Here is a 21,567-nt window from a genome sequence, read left to right as displayed (position 1 = left end):
TGTTTTTGTACATCTCCCCTCACTTCATATCAGCTGGATGCTTCACTCTCAGCTCTAGCCCTCTGTGGCTATGTCCTTGTCCATGGGCTCAGGTGTCCCCAGGTCTCACCACACCTTGACCCAACCAGCCCTTTCTCTCTCATCTCCAGGTCAATGGGAGTCTATGGAACGTAGTTGGAATCAGCCCATTTCTTCATTGCTGGCTTTTCCCCTCTTACACTCACCAATAGACAAATGTGATTATCAGCAAGCTTACATGCCTGCTCATATGTTCCCTTTGAGTTTCATTCTTAGAAGGTGGGGGCAGGGGGTTTTCCTGAAGGAACTTGATTGTTTGCCTTGATGGCTTTCCAGCAAACAACTTGCTTATTCTTGTAGTAGCCAGTCATGCTGCCATTTTTGGGAGGTGGTTTTCCTGATGATCTTTCTTTGAAGATGTATCTTCTGTCACTCTAGCTGTTCCAGGCTACTCTGCTTGTCCTTTCTAGTGGGAATGTCCCACCTCAGAAGGTTCCGGATGGAGCTCAGGATTCCACCTAGGGTCCTATAAACTGCAAAGGCTCCGTAAGAGGCATGTTTCACTGGACAAGTTCTAGAACCCCTTTTAGGTATTTCAATCAGTTATAGACTGAAGACGGGCTTACACGCTTTATGTAATCATGTTTCCTGACCTTCCTTTCTATCCCACTCAAGTGTCTATTTTACAATAGTAGGTAAGTGAAACCAATATTTATGATAGTCAAGCATCTTAGTATTATTTCCCCTCTTCAAACTATTCCTCGATCCCTGTATCACAGAGCCCTGTTGTTCCAAGGTTGAGTCCTACTTAGCCCATGCAAAACTTTCTTAGTGTTCCCCTATCTACCGTGTTTTCCCACCCCTCCCCCTTCTTGTGTACTGCCCTCTCCAACACCCGAACTATGGTGTGTCTGCCCCCTCCCCTGTGCCTCCCTCCACCTCCTCCAAATCCACCCCCCCCCCAATCCCACCGGTAACCAACAAATAAATTTTTTTTCCCTTATAGTATGGAAATCTTTTCTTAACAGTCTTTTAAAAAATCTTTTACTATAACAGTCTTATGCAATATTTGTCCTTTTGTGACTAATTTCACTCATTATAATGTCCTTAATGTTCATCCATGTTATGTGGTGGCTTGCAGCTTCCTTGTTATTCTTCAAGATAACACAATATTCCATTGTGTGTATGTACCACAGTTTGTTTATCCATTCTTCAGCTGATGGGCACTTAGGCTGTCTCCATCTTTTTGCTATTGTAAATAATGCTGCTATGAATATTGGTGTGCATATATCTACTCGTGTTATGGCTTGTATTTCTTGTGGATAAATACCAAGTAGAGGAATTGCTGGAACATATGGTATTTCTATTTCCAATTTTCTGAGAAAGCTACATACTGTTTTCCAGAGTGGTTGAACCATTTTGCAATCCCACCAGCAATGTAGGAGGGTCCCAGTCTCTCCACATCCTCGGCAGCATTTATTATCCTCTGCATTTTTGAACTTCGCTGTTATTGCTGGTGTGAGATGATATCTCATTGTTATTTTGATGTGAAGCTCTCTAATGGCTAGTGATCATGAACCTTTCTTCATATGTTTGTTGGCTGCCCAAATGTCTTCTTAGGTGAAGTATCTGTTCATGTCCTGTGCCCATTTTTTTATTGGGTTACTTGTCTTTTTCTTGTAGAGGTGTTGTAGTTTCCTATAGATTTTAGAAATTAGTCCCTTGTCTGATGTGTCATTGCAAAAGATTTTTCCCATTCCGTGGGCTCCCTTTTCACTCTTTTGGTGAAATACTTTGATGCACATAAGTTTTTAATTTTTCGAATGCCCTAGTCATCTATTTCGTCTTTGTTTGTGTAATTTTTGCAATGTTTAGTAGTGTTTGTGTGCCCTGGATTAGAGCCCTTAAATTTGTCCCTATTTTTTCATTGATGACCTTTATAATTCTGGGATTCACATTTAGGTCATTAATCCATGCTGAGTTGGTCTTTGTACATGACATGAGGTAAAGGTCTTGTTTCGATCTTTTGCATATTGATTTCCAGTTCTGCCAGCACCATCTATTGAAGGGACTTTGAGGATTGTATTCTTTCACCATACTTATTCAACCTGTATACTGAGCAAATAACCCAAGAAACTGGATTATATAAAGAAAAACATGGCATCAGGATTGGAGGAAGACTCCTTAGCAACCTGCATGCAATATGCAGATGATACAGCCTTGCTTGCTGAAGTGAAGAGGACTTAAAACATTTACTGATGAAGACCAGAGAGCACAGCCTTCGGTATGGATTGTATCTCAATATAAAGAAAATTAAAATCCTCACCACTGGACCAATAAACAACATTCATATCAATGGAGAAAGGATTGAAATTTTTAAAGACTTCATTTTGCTGGGATCAACCATCAACACTCGTGGGAGCAACAGTCAAGAAAAAAAATGACGTATTGCATTAGGCAAATGTGCTGCACAAGACCTTTTTCAACTGTTGAAGAGCAAAGATGTCAGCTTGAGAACTAAAGTGCACCTGACCCAAGCCATGGTATTTCCAATAACTTCATATACATGTGAAAGTTGGACAGTGAATAAGGAAGACCATAAAAGAATGCATGCATTTGAGTTATGGTGTTGGAGGAAAATGTTGAAAGTACCATGGGCTGCCAAAAGAACACACCAATCTGTGTTGGAAGAAGTGCAGCCAGAGTGCTCCTTGGAAGCCAGGATGGCCAGAATCCGTATCTTATACTTTGGACATATCATCAGGAGGGACCAGTCCCTGGAGAAGGATGTCATGTTTGGCAAAGTGGAGTGCTAGAGAAAAAGAGGAAGACCCCCCAACACAATGGATTGGCACAGTGGCAGTAGCAATGGGCTCACGTGTAGTTACGATTTTGAGGTTGGCCCAGGACTGGGCAGTGTTTGGCTATGTTGATTAGTACTGACTCAATGGCACCTAACAACAACAACAACATCTCACCATCCCTAGTGCTGCTTCGGTGGCTCCAGCCCCTTGCTTTCTCACCTGGGTCACCTTAACAGACCTCCTGATCGTCTCTGCCATCACTCCTTCCAGCCACACACCCGTCACACCAAGCACACCTTTTAAAGACACCAGTCGAACAGATCCTCCACCTGTCTTAATGTGAGGGATGCAAAGCACCGTCCACCAGGTTGTAAGGGTAGAAACTCGAGTAAGTGCTTGGGAGCTTCTAAGGCCATTTCAGTCATGTTTTGTCAGGTAACTACAGTAACAAAAACCCAAGCTTCTATTTTGTGTTTTGAGTTCACTCTTTTAGAAATTCATTTTACTTTGCACAACAGTCTATGATGAATTGGAAGTGATCTTTTTAAAATGATTTCTTCACCATAGTGAGTGTGAGAAGCACTATTCACTGACTCCCTGTGGCCTTCAGCATCTCTGCAAAGCTCCTCGGGGAATTAGAGGTTTCATGGGTGAGGCAAAGGGTTGAAGCTCCAACACTAACTGAGCCCTGGTGTGATGCTATAGGGTAAGCACTGGACTGCTAATCACAACGTCGACAGTTCAAACCCACTAGCCACAAGGTTGGTGGTTTGAATCCACTCAGAAGTGTCAGTGAAGAAAGACGGGGCAATGTGCATCGGCATGATTACAGACACTGCAAACCCTCTGGAGTGCACATCTGGAATCAGCATGATTTGGAATCCATGCCAGAGAACATGGGTTGGGTTCAGGCAGAGGCTTACATAAAGGCCTCCCTGACTTTAACAGCCCGGGTCTATCTTCACCCTCACTTGGAAACTCATTTCTCTTGAGCCACTAACACGCATTCCATGCAGCAACCAGGCATTGCTGTATACCTCTCTGCTCCCCCTTTATTTCTCCACTTAATTAACGCCTGCTGGGTCTTTAGGGAGGAGTCCAGGTGGTTCTGTAGGAGAAGCACTAGACTGATAACTATAAGGTCAGTGGTTCAAACCCACCAACCTCTCTAAGGGAGAAAGATGAGACTCTCTCCTCCCTTAAAGATTTATAGCCTCAGAAACCTTATACAGGTTCTCTGTGAGTCGGAATCAACTCGATGGCAGTAGGTGAGTGGGCCTTGGGAAGGTTCCCTGGTGGCACAGTGGCTAAAGCATTGGGTGCTAACATAAGGGTTGGAGATTCAAATCCATCAGCCCCTCCATGGGAGAAAGATGAGGCAGTCTGCTTCCATGGAGATTACAGCCTTGGGAACCCTAAGAGACAGTTAGATTCTGTCCTATAGGGTCTCTGTGAGTTGGAATGAGTTTGGATTTGACAGCAGTGGGTGGGTGGTTTGGGGTCTTCCCCCACACTCTCTCTCCACACCGTCCTGCACTGCTCAGCACTCACTGACCTTACTACATCTGACTCGGGGTTTTCATCCCTGGTACTTTACCCAGCACCATTGAACATAGCACAGGTGCCCAAGGGAATGTTTATACAACAAGTTAGTTATACAACAAGTTAGCAAACAATGAATGTTGTTGTTTTTATGTGCCATGGAGTCGGTTCTGACTCATAGCGACCCTGTACAGGGTTTCTGAGGCTGTAAATCTTTACGAGAGCAGAACGCCTCATCTTTCTCCCATGGAACAGCTGGTAGTTTCGAACTGTTGACCCTGAGGTTCACAGTCCAATTCGTAACCACTACGCTACCAGAGCTCCTTAAACAATGAATATATGGTGCAAATTGTCTTGATAACCTTGTGGGCAAGATGGTTCAGTAAGTAGCCAAGTGCTTTAACAGCTGTGCTACCAGTCCTCCTTCGTGAGGCCTAGCAGGTTGCAGTAGGGGCTGTTGCTGTCTGCCCTTCATTTCCTTCATTGTTGACTCAGGGACAGCAGGGAAGCAGGTCAGTGGCTCTCAATGTAAAGAACAGGTTTCCCATCCCTGGGATAGTAGCCCGCCTGAGTCGGCACAAGAGCCTGTCCTGAGGGCCCTTCACGATGTCACCGGGACTCATCCTAGTGGACATGCCACCTAGGCATCCTCCCTAGGAGTGATGGAGCCAGGTTGGCAGTGGTCATGACCCCTTGTGGACCAGTGGGGTCTGAGGAGGAGACAAGAGTCAAGTTGGGTTGAGTCAGGATGCTCCTTGCAGTGTTCCTCACCAACTCCCTGTGCTCAATCTAGCCATCTTGTCCAGGCTGGATGTGTCGTCGGGAACACAGCTGATTTCTCATCGGCTTGTGTTCCTAAAGGAGCCCAGGTGATGCGTGGTTAAAGTGTGGGAGAGGACACTCGTCTTACTGCCTCCTTGCTCAGCATTCCTCAGCAACCTTTCTGGGAGTGCTGGGCAGAGTCCTGGAACTCACCTCACATGTTCCCATCCTCACACACAGTATGTGGGGCCCATAGCAACTGTGGCTCTTCCCCTAGGGTGGCCAACCTTTGTTTCAACATCAGAGAGGATGCTCTTTGCTGAAGACAAGGTGGGGTTAACTACAAAACGTTCCACAGGATTAAATCCCCTCTATCCCGAGCCGGTCCTCATCTCCCATCTGCATGGAATCAACCTCACGTCATGGTGACCTCGTGTATGCTTCACAGGACTTCCAGTAGCTGAAGTTTCCAAAGCTGATCACCAGGCCTTTCTTCTGAGGTACTTCTGAGTGGAACCAAACCTCCTACCTTAGAGTTGGTGCACCACCCAGGGACTCCCCAGTTAAAATTCTGTGTTGGTTAGTTACCACTGTTACTGCCTCACTGGGGGCTATGGTGAGGACAGCAAGAACTGTCCACTCATGGAGGGAGTCTTCTCAGGAGTTCCATGGGCTGGCTGGCAGGGACTGGCCTGAAGCTATATCCTCTCTCACAGAGAATAAGGCCACTTACTTTCAGAGTGGGGACAGGAAGAGTCATTTTATGATCATCAAACCCTTTGATCCCCACACATGAAAGACTCGCTACTGAAAGCAGCTATTATCATGGGGTTGAGGATGGGGCCAGAGCCACTGACCTGCCTCCTAAATCACCGGGAGCAGGGGGCACAAATGCTGCAGAAGTGGTGTCTAATCTAAGAAGTCACACGAAAACAGAACACCTTTCTCATCTGCTTTATATGTGTGTCGCAAATTACATACAGTTGACCAAATAGGAACCTTGAGGGAAAAGTGCAAAACTTTTGAAAAGTGTTTGACATTTGACCAGAAGCGTTTGAAAAGTTCACCTCCCCAGCAGGTGCCATTGTTATATAGTGACCTACGTTCATTTTTCTTATAGTTAACATAGTATCTTGTTTTTAACATTGCTGTCATGGTTGTTGTTGTTAAGTGTCCTCTAGTCAGCTCTGACTCACAGTGACCCTGTATAGGGTTTCCCAGGTGCAGCTGGTGGGTTTGAGCTACTGACCTTGTGGTTTGCAGGCCAGTGCTGATTCACAGCACCACACCAGAAGAAAAAGTGCCCCAGAAAGCAGATGATTCAAGTGAAAAAAAATTAATGTAATGAAATACTTAGTGATTAAAAGAATAGATTCTGAGAGCAGAGAGTAATACTTACATCACTGGCCCTGTGTTCTTGGCAAGTTCCCTGGCATCTCTAAGCCTCAGTCACCCTCATCTCAAAGGAATCCTCACAGAGTTATCACCGGAGGCTGCATAATGCTTGTCACCTTTAGCACAGCTCGCAGTAAATACTCTGGGAACAGCGGTGGGGATGGTAGGAGGCACAGTTGAGAAAGCTATTATTGTTTAATAATAGCAATAAAAGACAGAGCCAGAGAGGTAAGGCTACTTTGGAAAATTCCTTCATGGTATCCACCAAAGCTGATTCTATGGCTCAGGATCCTTTTCCCAGTTGTGTGTGTGTGTGTGTGTGTGTTTTATATCCCTCAGAAATGTATTCATACTTTACCAAAAGACATATACTACAATGTGCTTAACAATACAATTTGTAATAGCCAGAGGTGCCGTGGAAGAAAGACCTGGAGACCTGCTTCTCAAACGTCACCATCTTGAAACCCCTACAAAGCACAGTTCTTCCCTGCCCCACATGGAGTTGTCATGAGTTGGAACTGACGCCCCAGAAACTAGCATACCTGGTCTAAAGTGAGATGAGATCGAGGGAAGGCCTGTGTCCCCTGTAAGTCACGAGACTTGATTACACACCTACACGTGGTTGGCAATCATCCTGACACAACAAGCTTCCCTACAACCCCCAAGGATGAAAGCAGTGTGGGAGGAGGAAGCAAGGGAAAAGGAGCCACAATTCGCCTTATTCCTTCGTATTCTTAGTCCATTTCCAAATGCTTAGTTTTATATCAAAACAGTAACTCTACCTTAATGAAAAGGAAAAACAAGTAGGCATCTAGTTCAACATTTTATTGTAAATAGCATAAGGAAAATTCAATAGTTAACCTTCGGAATAAGTGGACAGAAATTGAATTTCTAAACAATGAATGGCATGGGAGAGGTGAGGGAAAGACCGTGGCTGTGTGTTATTTGGGTAGAGAATCAACTCAGGAAACCCACAGCACAACTCATCCATTAGAGCAACCCTGTAAACAGCCACTACCTAAAGAAACTAAACCCATCCACTTTGAAGAAGGGGGCACTTCAGAAACTTTCATTATATTTTTTTCTGGAAAGTATTAGATGCTTTCCCTCCTCCCACTATCACATTAGGCAAACACAGGAGTCCCTTAAACGCATCCAGCTTTTTGATTGGCTACTGTGAGAATTCGCATGCATTTTAAGTCCCTATCTTCAGATATTGAAATTTTGGTATCTGAAGTCATTACCACGAGTCTAGCTCCAACCAAGTGGAGGTTGGTTAACGTCTTGGGCTACTCTAGATCTATAATCCCTTAGCAACATTGAAACATCTAAAAAAAGTCTAAAACTAAAGATTTTTCATAAGCCTCGGGCATACTTATTTGGAGGCAAAACTTTGCCACTTATGGGCTATTTAGACTCTATACATTTGGTGTGAATAGTCTTTATTTTGTTGGAGAAATGTTAAAATAGTGATCTATAGGATCGTGGAGTATAAGCAACAGATTGCTAACCTAACAAGGTCGGTAGTTCAAACCCATCAGTCACTCTATGGGAGAAAGATGAGGCTTTCTGCTCCTGTAAAGGTTTACAGCTCTGCAAATCCCATACAGGATTCCCTATGAGTCAGAATCAATTCTAAGGCAGTGAGTGGTCCCAGACCCTACTAAGTATGGTCTATATTCTGTAACATATGAACATCATGCCAAAATTAATTCTGAGTTTGAAGGAACGCCTGTTCTCAGAGTTAGTATAAGCAATTCTGACCCAGAGCAGCCTGAACATATGTCATTGGACATGTGTCATTGGACCCAGGAAGTTCTGTGGTCTTCCACAGAAAGACCATTTCTTTGGTCTTCCAGGAAAGTGAAGACGTACCAAATATCCAATCTTCCTTTACGAGAAGGCAAATTTGGGGAAATGTGATCGTCTAGACCCGGGGTGGAAAACGTTTGGCCCGCAGGCAGTCTGTTGGTGTTGTTAAGTGCCATCTAGTCAGTTCTGACTCATATCTCACCCTTTTGAGGAGTGGCTGGTGAGTTTGAACTACCAACCTTGTGGTTGAGTGCTTATCCTACAGCATCACGCCAGGACTCCATATGAGGCCAGCAAAATCATGTGGTCTGACACTGCTAAGGCAAGCACAGTTCCAGCCATCACACTGTTGTTGTTGTTTTTAAGTGCCGTCGAGTCGATGCCAACCCATAGTGACCCTGTATAGGGTTTCCAAGGAGCAGCTGGTGAGCTTGAACCACTTTGTGGTTCAAACGACTTTGCAGTCTGACACATTAGCCCACAGAGCCATACCAGGCCATCACATTAGGGGTGAGTTAATTAAATGTTTGACCAAATATAGCAAGCTAAGTTTTAAGCTTAATAATTTTGCATGGCCCCACAAATGCTGTTTTCAATTTTGCCAGAAAAAAAGATTTCTCACCAGTGCTCTAGACTTTCCTTATAGGAATTTTCTTTTTGGAATAACCCAGCGCAATTGCTCACCCATTCCCGCCAATAACCCTGACTAGCTGAACAAATAAGTGAATAAATATTTATCCTCTAAGGTGATACCTTTTCACCAAAAGCACATGACATTGTCGTTCATGGGGGAGGGGGGGTCAAGGAGGGAGATGAAACAAAAGCAAAGAATGGAAAAAGTGTGAGGTTACGTATGATGAATACAGTTGCTTGCTGACCCAGCCGTATTAACCATCGATTGTGTTGGAAAGTGCTTCTCTGGATGCAGAGCTTGTAGGAGCTGCAGCCACAGAAAAGTCAGGTGGGACTTAACATGGGCCATGCTGCTCAAGGAGAGCAGAACTTGCCAAAGAAAATGATGTTTCGAGTTTTGTTGTGCCTGATGATGTAAATGAATGGGTGGTCAGCATTGAATTCATCCTTGTGTTGCAGGATGCGGGACCCTGGCACCTCAATGGAATCCCCACCATCTTCGGTTATTTCGAAGGACACTCGGTGAATCACATTGGATAGGGCCACTCCCTTGGCCTCTGACATTCCAGAGAAATCAGATGTATTTTCATTAAAGATGTTTTTCAGCCCTAGATTCTCCAGACTCGGCTTGGGGTCAACCATCTTTTCCACCTTAAATTTTGGAATGGAGAGTTTGACTTTGGCGTTGGTCATGGTGCTGGGGTTGGTCCACTGCAACAGTGTCTCTGAGTTGAGTTGTTTCTCAACCTAAAGGACAGAAAAAAAGAGAGACAGAGAGAGAGGGAAGAAATGATTCTTTTATTTTTATTTCCAATGGTAAGGTGTCCTGCTAGATTATCAAATAGTCTTTGTAAGTCCAGTTTCAAAGCAATCGGAATGGATCCTCAAATGTGGAAATGAGCTCTTTATATGTAACTAGTTCTTCTTATCAAAGACCCACCAAGCTTGTTCTCCTCACCCAGCAAGAATATTCTCGTTGCTCTGACATTTAGGAGTGAGGTGGGATGTGTTGTTCTTTTTTAAAATTAGAGTCACTTCATAGGACCAAATAAATAGATTATGGATGTTCTGTAAGTAATCATGAGACCAACGAAAAACTAGAAAGGCTTTTATATATAAAATTTCTTGAACATTTACTATAATTTCTCTACTTGGTGTTGTTAAGTGCTGTCGAGTCTGTTCTCGGCTCATAGAGACTCTATACAGGGTTTCCAAGAAGCGGCCGGTGAGCTTGAACTGCTGACTTTATGGTTCCAACCGACTGCGCAGTCCAGCGCATTTACCCATATAGCCATGTATTAGGCATGAGTTCCAATTTAATCATTCAAATCAAAGTTTCTAATGAGAATTTGGATGATCTCTGATGCATCCTTTAAAGATCATAGGTGGTGAATATGTTTGGTTTTAAAAACGAAAGATGTGTGATGAAGCAGGAAAATGATTTTGCCATCAAAGTCCTTGTTGAGCCAATCTTGAACCGCCCCTGTCCGTTACCTTTTCCAGGCCTGTCGACTCATCGTCCACGTCTTTGGGCAGCAGGATGAGCATGCTGAGGTGTTTATTCTGAAAAGGAAGCTCAATGATCTTGCTGTTGATGTCATCGATGTGGCCCATGCAGAAAGTAGCCTCCATGTTCATCATCTGCACAGGCTTGGTGTCCGTCTGCAAAAGAGGAAATTTGTCTGCTTACTTTCCAGGTTGCATGAGCATGATAAATATAAATATAAACATAAATATGTGCTGTTGTTAAGTGCAGTCAACTCCGTTCTGACTCACTGCGACCCTGTATAGTGTTTCCAAGAAGCAGCTGGTGGGTTTGAACTGCCACCTTGCTGTTCAAATTGACCTTGTGGTCCAGTGCTTAACCTATAGCACCACACTAAGGGCAGCTGGTAGGTTTGAACTGTCAACCTTGTGGCTACCTATCCAGTGCGCCACACCAGGACTCCAAGACTCCTATTAATACGTAGGAAAATGAGGTTACAGAATCAGTCAGGAGCAAGATTCCCAAATGGTCAAGACTTCACGATCATCCAAAGGCCTCTGGTGCTTGTAGGGAAGAAGGAGTTGGTTTCCTTTTCTTGCAGGAATTCCCCAATATTTGTAGCTATTTTCCAGTTGATGATTTAGCTTTATCCTCTGGGTTGTAAGTTGTGTAGGGTCTCACTCAGCACAGACCCCTAAGACTTTCTGGAAAGAGTGCGGGGTCTCTAGAATCCTGTTTGTTATCTACACTAGCATGGTGTGACCAGGACAGGCCCCTTCCTTCACGAGGCCTCGTTCTCCCCATGACCCCTGGAACTGGAGCGGGGGTGCCGTTAATGGCTGCATGCTGCACCACATACCTTGTTTACTCTGAAAGGGCATTCTTTTGTTTCCGACTCAGGAAATTTCTTCATCCACTTTCCAACAAAGTAAGCAGCATTTACCACAAGGATTTTGGTCTGATCATTGACACTCTTGTCACTTAGAATTTCCTCAAAGTGGCCTGCAAAAAATTGTAAAACCACAAATCCCAGTGACTGTTCCAAACCAGCATTCGGATACACGTAGGCAAGTCCACTCCCTGGGTGACCACCGTTTGCTAGAGTGACATCAGATTAAAACCCACTGACAGCCCCATCGGTAAAGAGGATCCTGACACTCGGCATCCCCATCTGTGATGGACCAGAGCTGCACTCGGAGGTTTTCTCACCTGAAGGAGCTCTAGGAGCTTTAATTAGCACTCTGTCATTAACCAAATAGTCAGAGGTTCAACCAACTGGCTGCTCCACAGAGGAAGTGTGGTAGTCTAGGAGACCCTATGGGGAAGTTCTACTCTGTCTATAGGTCCACTGTGAGTCAGAATTAACTCATGGTAAGTGCTTGGGGGTTTCGGTTTGTTTAAGTTTTTTGACAACTGATCACCAGGACTGTCTTCCAATATGCTTCTGTTGTTGTTGTTGTTGTTGCTGTTGTTATGTGCCGTGGAATTGGTTCCGACTCATAGCAACCCTGTACAGGGTTTCCGAGGCTGTAAATCTTTACGGGAACAGAAAGCCTCATCTTTCTGCCATGGAATAGAAGGTAGTTTCAAATTGCTGACCTTGAGGTTCACGGCCCGATTCGTAACCACTATGCTACCAGAGCTCATGTTGTTGTTGTTGTTAAGTACCACAGGGTCAGTTCCGACTTATAGTGACCCTGCACTAGGTATGTTCAAACCACCAACTTATAGGTTAATGTTACTGTTGTTGTTAAGTGCCGTTGAGTCGGGTCTGACTGATAGCAACCCAAGGAACAGCTGGTGGGATTGAACTGCTGACCTTGTGGTTCGCAGTCCAGTGCTAATCCTACAGCACCATACCAGAAGTCCTTTTAGGTTCATCATTGTGTAAATTGTTACACCCAGGGATCTTAACTGTGGCCCCAGATCATCACATTTCAGAAGGACCCCCGCCTCAATCCTCCCCGGTTGCGGCCACCACGCTCACAAAGAGACCTAGAGGGGGAAAAAAAGGGGGAAAAAGAAGGAAAGAGACAAAAGAGAAGGAAGAATAAAACCTCACACTAGCACCTTTTAATGCCTATTTGTGCCAGGCCGTGTGCTAGGCATTTCGTATGCCCGATTCCAGATATTTCTCCCTGTTTTACAGAGGACAAAGGCGAGACTTGGAGATGTAAAGCCACTTGTCCAAGAGGTCACACGGGCCAGGGTAGATTTGGGACTGAAAGCCAGGTCTTCATGACTCCAGTTTCTGGGTTTACAGAAAGTGTCTGGGAACTTGTTGTGGACCTGGCCCTGGGCTCAGCATTTTCTGATAAGGCAAAGATCGGCAGTCCCATTTCAAAGTTGAGGAAACTGAGGTTCAGAAAGGCCAGGTGACTTTCTAGTTCACAGAGCATGTCTGAGACCCACACATCCCCCACCCCCAAGTGTTTGCCTCAAGGTCCGCTGCAATCAGGGAGGGTGCAGGGCTCATCAGACTCACCGTCCACTGACTCTTGTCCTGTAACCTGGTGTCAATTTGCCCTCACTGGAAACTGACTCAGCCCCTACTCCCAAGGGATCCTTTACTACAATCACCTTTACTTGCTGCACAGTGTTACTGTTGTTGTTGTTAAGTGTCATAGAGTCAGTTCCGACCCACAGCGACCCTTTATGGGGTTTCCGAGGAGCAGCTGGTGAGCTTGAACCTCCAACCTGCGATTCAGACCAACTTTGCAGTCCAGCGCATGAACTCACAGAGCCACGCCAGGACTACCTGGATGCATATGCAGCTTTAAATCATGGAAAGGCTGTGACCCTATTCTTGTATTTAAGTACAGTTAAATAAGAACCAGATGCACCTCTCCCACGTCGCCTACAAATTCTACTTAAAGATACACTTACAAGTGGAGTTCATGTGTAACCTGGGGACGATCTACACAGTATAGAGCGCAAATCCCCAATACAAAGGCCCTTGAAACCTTCTATCCTTTTCTCCTCCATAAATTCATAGAATTTTAGAGTTAGAAGTGACCTCATGAGCCATCAAGTAGTAGTAGAATCCCTTCATTTCCAAATTGGAATGGTGGTCCAGTGATGTTGGTGACTTGCCCATAGGGGCACAAGAGCTCTGAAAATGAGGGGAAATCTGTTAAAACTGAAGCACCAGAAATTCCTGCCAAGTGAAGAGAGGATGCAAGAAATGCTCTGAAATCCAGGTTGTCAGATGGCTTTATGGGTAAGAGTTTAGCTTGTGTAATTAAAAAGTACCCAAGGAATCTTCAAGATGTTGAATTCGTTTATATCTGGTTAATGTTGCTCTCGTTGCCGTCAAGTCGGTTCTAACCCATAGTGACCTTGTATAAGGTTTCTGGGGAGCAGCTGCGACCTATGGTTCACAGTCCAGCGCTGATCCTATGGCGTCACACCAGAAGCCCATGCTTGGCTGATGGATGCATGAAACTGCAAGGTGAGTTTACGTAGCAATTTACAGCAGAATAAGTAAAAGGTACTTGCCATCTGTGAGTTCCTTAACTGATTTGTTGATTTGACCTTTGGTTTCTTCCATTTTATCTTTGAAATCAACAGTTTCCAATTCTTTCGCATAGGGTCTCTTCGTTGAACTGATGAACTCCTGAAAAACATCCAGTTCATAAAATCACAAAGGACTTAACAACTGTATGACTAGAAACCTCATATGGAAATGATGAATTTTCTTTGTATTGTTTCATTTATTCAATAATAAGACACTATAACATCGTCAAAGTATCCAATAATTTAGTATCAGCTTTTAGGGGAAGAAAAGAAACACTACACTAGCTTCTGAAAGACTGGCAGTTAAAGCTCACTCAGCAGTTCCTCAAGAGAAAAGCTCAGCAATCATTCTCCATAAAACCTAGAAAACCCTACAGGGCACTACTACTATGTCACGTGGGATAGATGTGAGTCCAAACCAACGTGATGGCACCCAACAACTACATCATGTTGGCTTTGTTAAGTGCTGTCCAGTCAGTTCCAACTCACAGTGACTGTATGCACAACGTATCTAAACACTTCGGGGTCCGGCACCATCCTCACCATCCTTACAATCATTATTACTTTTCAGCCTCTGTCAATCCATCTCACTGGGCGGAGGGGGGGGGGTCTTCCTCTTTTTTTGCTGACCCTCCACTTTAACAAGCATGATATCTTCCTCCCTCCTGATGATATGTCTGAAGTATGAGAGATGGAGTCTGGCCATCCTGGCTTCCAGGAAGTATTCTAACTGTACTTTTTCCAACACAGACTTGTTTGCTCTTCTGACAGTCCATGGTTCTTTTATTATTCCTCTCCAACACCGTAACTCAACTTCATTTTGCTCAGATCAACTGTTAACACTCATGGAAGCAGCAATGAAGAAATCAAGCGACGTTAGGCAAGTGTGCTGCACAAGATCTCTTTAAAGTGTTTAAGAGCAAAGATGTCAGCTTGAGGACTAAGGTGCACCTGACCCAAGTCATGGTATTGTCAATAACCTCTCATGCATGTGGAAGTTGGATGCATGAGGAAGTGGTATTTTTAGTTGCCTCATATACGAGTGAAAGCTGGACCTGAGGAGAAAAGAAATCCTCAGAAGAAGTGATGCAGCTGAGTTAGGGTGTTGAAGAAGAATATTGAATAAGCCAAGGACTGCCAGAAAAAATGGACAAATCTGTCTTGAAAGAAGTACAGCCAGAATGTTCCTTAGAAGCAAGAATGGTGATGAAGACCTGAGGGGCACAGGGGAAGGATTGCATGGAGGGGATTGTAACCATGGCAATGAGACAATATACGATGGAATGAATGTAAAAGTAATATTCTCCCATGTAAACTATCACATAATTCACAATAAATCATTAAAAAAAGAAAAGTAAATAAATAAATAAAATAAAACTATCCATGAATTGAAAATAAAAAAAGAATGGCGAGACTTCATCTCACATATTTAGACATGCTATCAGGTGGGGCCAGTCCCCAGAAAAGAGCATCATGCTTGGTAAAGTTGAGGGTCAGAGTAAACCATGAAGATCCCCAATGAGATGGATTGACACAGTGGCCTCACTAGTGGGCTCAAACAGAGCAACAATTGTGAGGATAGTGCAGACTGGGCAGTGTGTTGTTCTATTGTACACGGGGTCACTATGGATTGGAGCCAACTCATCTGCACCTAAGTGACAACAGATTCCAACCCCGATCTGTTGAATCAGAATCTTCAGTTTCACAAGATTCCTAAGTGAGTCATGTACACATTAAAGTTAGAAACGCCAGAGAAGTGGATGAAGATCTTTTGACTCCATGGCCATTGGTGTTCACTGAAGGAATCTGAGGCCGGGATTTTGTGCAAAAGCACAAAACAAACCCCCAGGCAGTTTTGATCACACTTGTTTGTACTCTATCTAGTAAAAGCTCCCGAGGCTGTACAGCCAGAAGAAAGCATGGAAGGGTTTTTTGTTTGGTTTTGCTTTTTTGTTTTTGTTGTAATTCCTGTACAGTATCTCATCTACCCTGAGACCAGAGCTAGGTGGTACTCAGCTATGACTACCAACCATTGCAATCTTGGTCACAATAGATGGAACCTGAGAGGATGGGAGAAGAGGCTACAACAGAACCTCAAATCCCTAAAAAAATAAAGCCAGAGCTACTAGACTGGTTGAGCTTGAAGGACTCTCCAAAACTGTTTCCCTGAGATACTTTTCAAAGCTTGACTCAAAACTAACCCCTGAGATCACCCTGTAGCTAAGTAATAAATTGGTTCAAGAAATAATGATTACCCATAAGTACTGTGTCCCTTTTTAAAATCACCTACATGACACCAAACCAGTCATTAATGGCTTCAAAATAAAGATGAGAATGTGAGGGAGCAGGGAAACTAGATTGGTGGTAATGGAACAACCAGTATGAAAATATTAAGAATGTTCATACATTATGAAGAAGGTAATCAATGTCAGTGAACAACTTGTGTAGAAATTGTTGAACGAGAACGTAAGGTGCTATGTAAACCTTCACTGATAACACAAAAGTATTTAACAATAAGAAAAAATCTTTGCAACCACTGATTTGGTTGAAATCATGCAAAACGCTTAATGAAAGTATAAGCAAACAAAGTATATCTAAAACGCATTGCCATCAAGTCTCTTCCAACTAACCGCAACCCTGAAAGACAGAGTTGGAGTCCTGATGTGGCACTGTAGGATAAGCACGTGACTGTTGTCCACAAAGTCAACAGTTCAAACGCATCAGTCACTCCTCAGAAACCCTACACCAGGTCGCTATGAGTTGGAACCGACTCGATGGCACTTAACAACAACAACAACAAATCTTTAGAGAAAGTCTTGGTGTTGTGCTATAGGACAAGCAGTGGACTCTTAACTGCATGGTCAGCAGTTCAAACCCATCAGCCACTCCTAGGAAACCCTATACAGGGTCACTCAGCGAACCCCATACAGAACCAACTCAACAGCACCTAATAACAACAACAACACTACAAAAAGTAGTAAAACTATGGTAAAGTATGTAGCCTTTAGATATTTTCAAATTGTGGCGATGCAAACATGAGGTGAATCAAGTTTTTATGACTAAAGTGGGGATCCGGTTGCCGTCAAGGTGACTCCGGTTCTAGTGACTCCACGTATATCGGTGTAGAACTGTGCTCCACAGGGTTTTCAGGGCCTGGTTTTTCAGAAAGAGATCACCAGAGAGGTTTAATCATTTGTGCTACCCAGGGGAGAAGCTTCCTCCATTTAGTGTAGAAACTTCACTGCTGAGAATCTATTCCAACTCCTAGCAACCTCGTAAGACAGACTAGAGTAGGCCCACAGGGTTTATGAAGCAGAAGTAGATTGTCATGTCTTGCTCTCATGGAGCGGCTGGTGGGTTCAAACTGCTGACCTTCTGGTTAGCAAGCAAGCACTAAATCACAATACCACCAGAACTCTATACAGTCTGGGATGCTGATTATGTTTTTCAAATAAAAATGTTACAATACCCACTAAAGATATCAATGTCTTTCATACTTTGGACATGTTATCAGGAGGAACCAGTCCCTGAAGAAGGTATCATGTTTAATAAAGTATCAGGTCAGTGAAGGAGAGGAAGATCCCAATGAGATGGACTGACACAGTGGCAGGAGCAATGAACTCAGGCATCACAAAAACTGTGAGGATGAAGAGGGACAAGGCAGTGTTTCATTCTGTTGTGCCTGGGGTTGCTATGGGTCAGAATCTGCTCAATGGCACCTGACAACAACAACAACAACAAAAGATATCCACAAGCATAAAGGTACCACCGAACTCTTCAGATGATCATTCCCTCAAGAAATAATTGAAATTAAACACCCAGAGCTACCTCGTGTGGACATCCATTCTAGTGTCCTGTTCAATCATGACCTAGTAAAACAAACAACCCTGAGTTGTGACTAGCCACAACTGTTCATTCATGTTTTGCTATTTTTCTTACTGATGTAAGGAGAACGCTATGTGCATACTACATACAGTGAAGATTTTTAAATGTTGTCTAAGGCATATGCTTACTGTTTAAGAAGAAGGAGATTTGAATCATGAACTGTCTTGTATCCATGGAGATAAATTTATTAGACAATTCATTGCCCTATTCTCTATTTCTATTGGTGGAGAAGTTAAAAGGGAGGGTACAATTTATGAGTATTTGAGAAGGAAACAGGAAGCCCACAAATTGACTGTTTTGAGCTCAAAGCTGTATCTATCATTGATTCCTTCTCTATTCAACATCTCCATTAGGACTGATGGATTTTAATAAACCTGAAGTCGTAACTGAGAATCCTAGAAATTAATTTCACTCAAAAAAAAAAAAAAAAAAGGTATAGGCTTAATGCTGTGAAAATACCATTTCTGGTAAACAGTTAAATATTTTTAATTACTATAAATAACTTACTGTAGAAGGATTCAGAGATTTGTCTACATAGAGGCGTTTGATGAGTTTCAGTGAGTAAAAGGAACTGAGTTTATTTACATCCGATGTTACTGTTTGAAATCCAAACGGCACATCTTTGACATTTTCAAAATGAAGGACCTGTTAAGAGAAGAAATCCATTATTTACAAAGCATTTCCTGAACTTTGCTGAAGGACAGAAATTTATTCTCCAATTCTCAATTTCAAGTGTAACTCCTTCATCTTGACCCAAATAACATTTCCTAGGTCACATGAGAACTTTGTGGTGCCTTATGAGTATTAGAAAATGTTTCCTGTTTAAATGTTTATAAGCCCATGCAAAGGGAGAGTCTGTTGGACTTCACAATGATGAACATAAGGATAATACTGGAATGGTATTAGGAGACTACTTACCTACTATCAAAAAACATAAGAGGACTTAAAATGTAACAATGTGGAGACATGTCCTGTTTGAAGGTCTAAGAACTTTACAAAGCTACTTTGCATTGCAAGGATAGAGAGAAAGCCCAAAAGAAACTGTAAAGATAGATAAATTCTACTTCATCTACTGCGTTCAAAATGTTTTAATACACTTTGTTTTAGTCTATGTTTCTCACGAGGGCTACTCAAGGCCCAGAGAGTGTTCAGAACCATAAGTGAACACAATCCACCTTCATATTCATCTATGTGACTTGAAGGAATATCATTTAAAATTTTATTTCTGTATTAAAATAAGCATGGATGTGTCACAGGGTGGAATGCAATTAAGCTTGCACCTTAAAAAGAAAATGTAATGCTTTCAATAAAATGTACTTATAGTTGATCATTTCGGTTTTTGTTTCAACATTGGAGAGAGGTGTAGAGTCTCACTTTTTTCCTTCCTGGGTTATTTACAGTACAATATTTCTCAAACACGATCTTGACTGATCCTTACAATGAAAAAGATGTCAGTTGTCGTGCCTGAGAGCCCATCGGACCCACTGGTTCTCCATCATAACATGGTGCCTGTTTTAAATGTGGGTGGCTGAACAGATCAATGAGCATTTATATTCAAAAACAGACTGAGAGTCACCCCTCAGTCCTGAGAGAGCCTAACCACGAATTCCCCACTAACTTTCCCCTAAACGCATCTCTGGGTTCCAATAACTGTACTCACACTCAGAGCAGAAAAATGTCTGGGTCTTACCTGTCCAATTTCATTTGCTGTGTCACCTTTGGCACCTACTTGAGCAAGTGACAGAGAGGTGGAGAGACAGATTGGAGAGAAGAGAACGTTGCCCGTTGGCTCCTTTTCACACAGTTGTTTGAACAGGTCAACTGCAAATGCAGAATTTGCCAGTCTGAGGGCATCCATTGTGAGTCTAGAACCAAAGGAAAATGGCATGTTCATTGAAAGCCTATCTGTAAATGTTCTGAGCTGCATTCTGCCAGTCCAATACCATTCTATCCCAACCAAGTGGTGGTGGTGGGCCGTGGAGTCGGTTCTGACTCATAGCGACCCTGTATAGGGTTCCTGACGCTGTAAATCTTTACGGGAGCAGAAAGCTTCATCTTTCTCCCGTGGAATAGCTGGTAGTTTCTAACTGCTGACCTGAGGTTTACAGACCAATTCGTAACTGCTATGCTACCAGAATTCTCCTAGGATTCCTCTTTCATTCTTCAGTTTTGAAGTATATAGTAGGTGTCTTCCAGGATATCGTCTTAGACCATGAACCTCCTTCTGGGATGGGTTTATTATTATTATTGTCAGTTGCCATTGAGTTCATTTGACTCATGCCAACTCATGTATGCAAAGTAGAAATGTTAGAACTGTGATCCAAGGGTTTTCAAGGTTGTGAGCTTTTGGAAGCCAATCACCAGATCTGTCTTCCAAAGTGCCTCTGGGTGGGTTCAAACTGACAATCTTTTGCCTAGAAGTTGAGCACTGATCAATTTGTACCACCCAGAGACTCCTCAACCAAGTGTCAAAGTGGAAGAGCACCCTTCCGTGAATAAAAGAAAGGAATGAACTTTATGTGAACTCAAAAAGAAATCTAGGAGGAAAATCAGAGAAAGAAAGCCAGCTTGTGAAGACATCCCTAGGTAAGTCCTAAGTTCTCAGTGGTCTAGCAGGTGAGCGCCCCTGTGTGCATAGCTGACCAGGTGGCTCAGCCACTGTGTCAGGAGCCCAGTGGTCAGGACAGAATGGTAGACAGCTCCGATGAACGGCTGCTGTTTCTCTGTAAAGCATTTTGTTTCTATTAGGCGTTAGGGTAAGTCACAGCAACCTGAAAATCTGCAGATGAAAAACCATCACATCACAGCAGTTTCCTGTGACTCCATGTAACGTTTACTAAAGTAATGCCTTTGTAGGGTACCTGACACACAGCAACAGCTGTTTTTATTTTGGTTGTTTGTACATGTCTGCTATGTGCAAGATACATACAAAGTGTACTAAGGATCACTTTGGTCCCTCCTTCTCCAAGTTTATAATCCTAATAGTGAGAAGGCAGGGCTGCCCACAGCATATATTATAATATGTAGCATAGATTTGCCATAGAACTAAAATGGACAGTAAAGACGAGCGAAGGCAGCTTCCGCTTTAAAACCCGGATCCTGGTAAAGGTCCTGGAGTAGTACAAACAGTTTGTGCTCAAATACTAACCTGAAGGTTGGTGGTTTGAACCCACCCAATGGCGTCACAGAAGAAAAGTCTGTAGCTCTGCTTCCATAAAGATCACAACCACAAGAAAAATGACCTTACGGAATTGTAATACTCTATAACACCTGAGGTTGCCATGAGTGGGAATTGACTATGGTAAAAAGTTAATGTGGATAAAGCCAGTGGTCATCTGGTTACCTCTTAGATCCTCTTTCTGAAGCAGAGGTTCTCAAAGTATGCCCAAAGGTTCCAGGCTGTCCTGTAGGCCTTTTCAGGAACTTCTTAAGGTCAAAACTATGTTCATAATAATGCGAGAATATCATTTCCCTTTTCACTCTCTTTCTCTCATGGTGCTTTCCTGCAACTCCGGGACCTGTCTTCTATTAAATCAAATATTGAAGACATTTGCATAGATGCAAAATGGCACATCACTCTTCTCACAACACATTGGTGTGGTGTTTTTTTACTGTAGAAAACTGCGTTTTTTCATAAAAAATATGTTATCTATGTTAGAATGTAAAAATAATGCGCTATTATTTTTTAATAAAATTGAAAATATATATTTCAAA

The 21,567-nt window shown here is 43.1% G+C and overlaps 1 protein-coding gene across 1 annotated transcript; it reads right to left on the bottom strand.

The window, feature by feature from the left end:
- Nucleotides 1-9,320: 9,320 nt before the first annotated feature.
- On the bottom strand, nt 9,321-19,731 carry SERPINB5 (serpin peptidase inhibitor, clade B (ovalbumin), member 5). Its single transcript, XM_006837536.1, has 6 exons — nt 19,544-19,731; nt 18,361-18,498; nt 13,951-14,068; nt 11,312-11,454; nt 10,461-10,628; nt 9,321-9,713 (listed from the first exon to the last, which is right to left on the bottom strand). Exons 1-6 carry the CDS (start codon nt 19,709-19,711, stop codon nt 9,321-9,323), a joined length of 1,128 nt encoding a protein of 375 aa, XP_006837599.1. The 5' UTR covers nt 19,712-19,731.
- Nucleotides 19,732-21,567: the final 1,836 nt, after the last annotated feature.

Source organism: Chrysochloris asiatica, unplaced genomic scaffold (assembly GCF_000296735.1).
Source record: "Chrysochloris asiatica unplaced genomic scaffold, ChrAsi1.0 scaffold00021, whole genome shotgun sequence".
Taxonomy (NCBI): Eukaryota; Metazoa; Chordata; class Mammalia; order Afrosoricida; family Chrysochloridae; genus Chrysochloris; species Chrysochloris asiatica.
The sequence above is the reverse complement of the archived record's forward strand: the minus strand, read 5'-3'. Positions and strand labels throughout refer to the sequence as shown.

Coding starts and splice junctions, on each gene's coding strand:
- SERPINB5 (XM_006837536.1), bottom strand. CDS start 19,711: ATGGATGCCCTCAGACTGGCAAATTCTGCATTTGCAGTTGACCTGTTC. Junction 11,455..13,950: donor AGTTAAGGAACTCACAGATG/GCAAGTACCTTT, acceptor AATTTTTTGCAG/GCCACTTTGAGGAAATTCTA. Junction 9,714..10,460: donor AGTCGACAGGCCTGGAAAAG/GTAACGGACAGG, acceptor TCTGTCCTTTAG/GTTGAGAAACAACTCAACTC.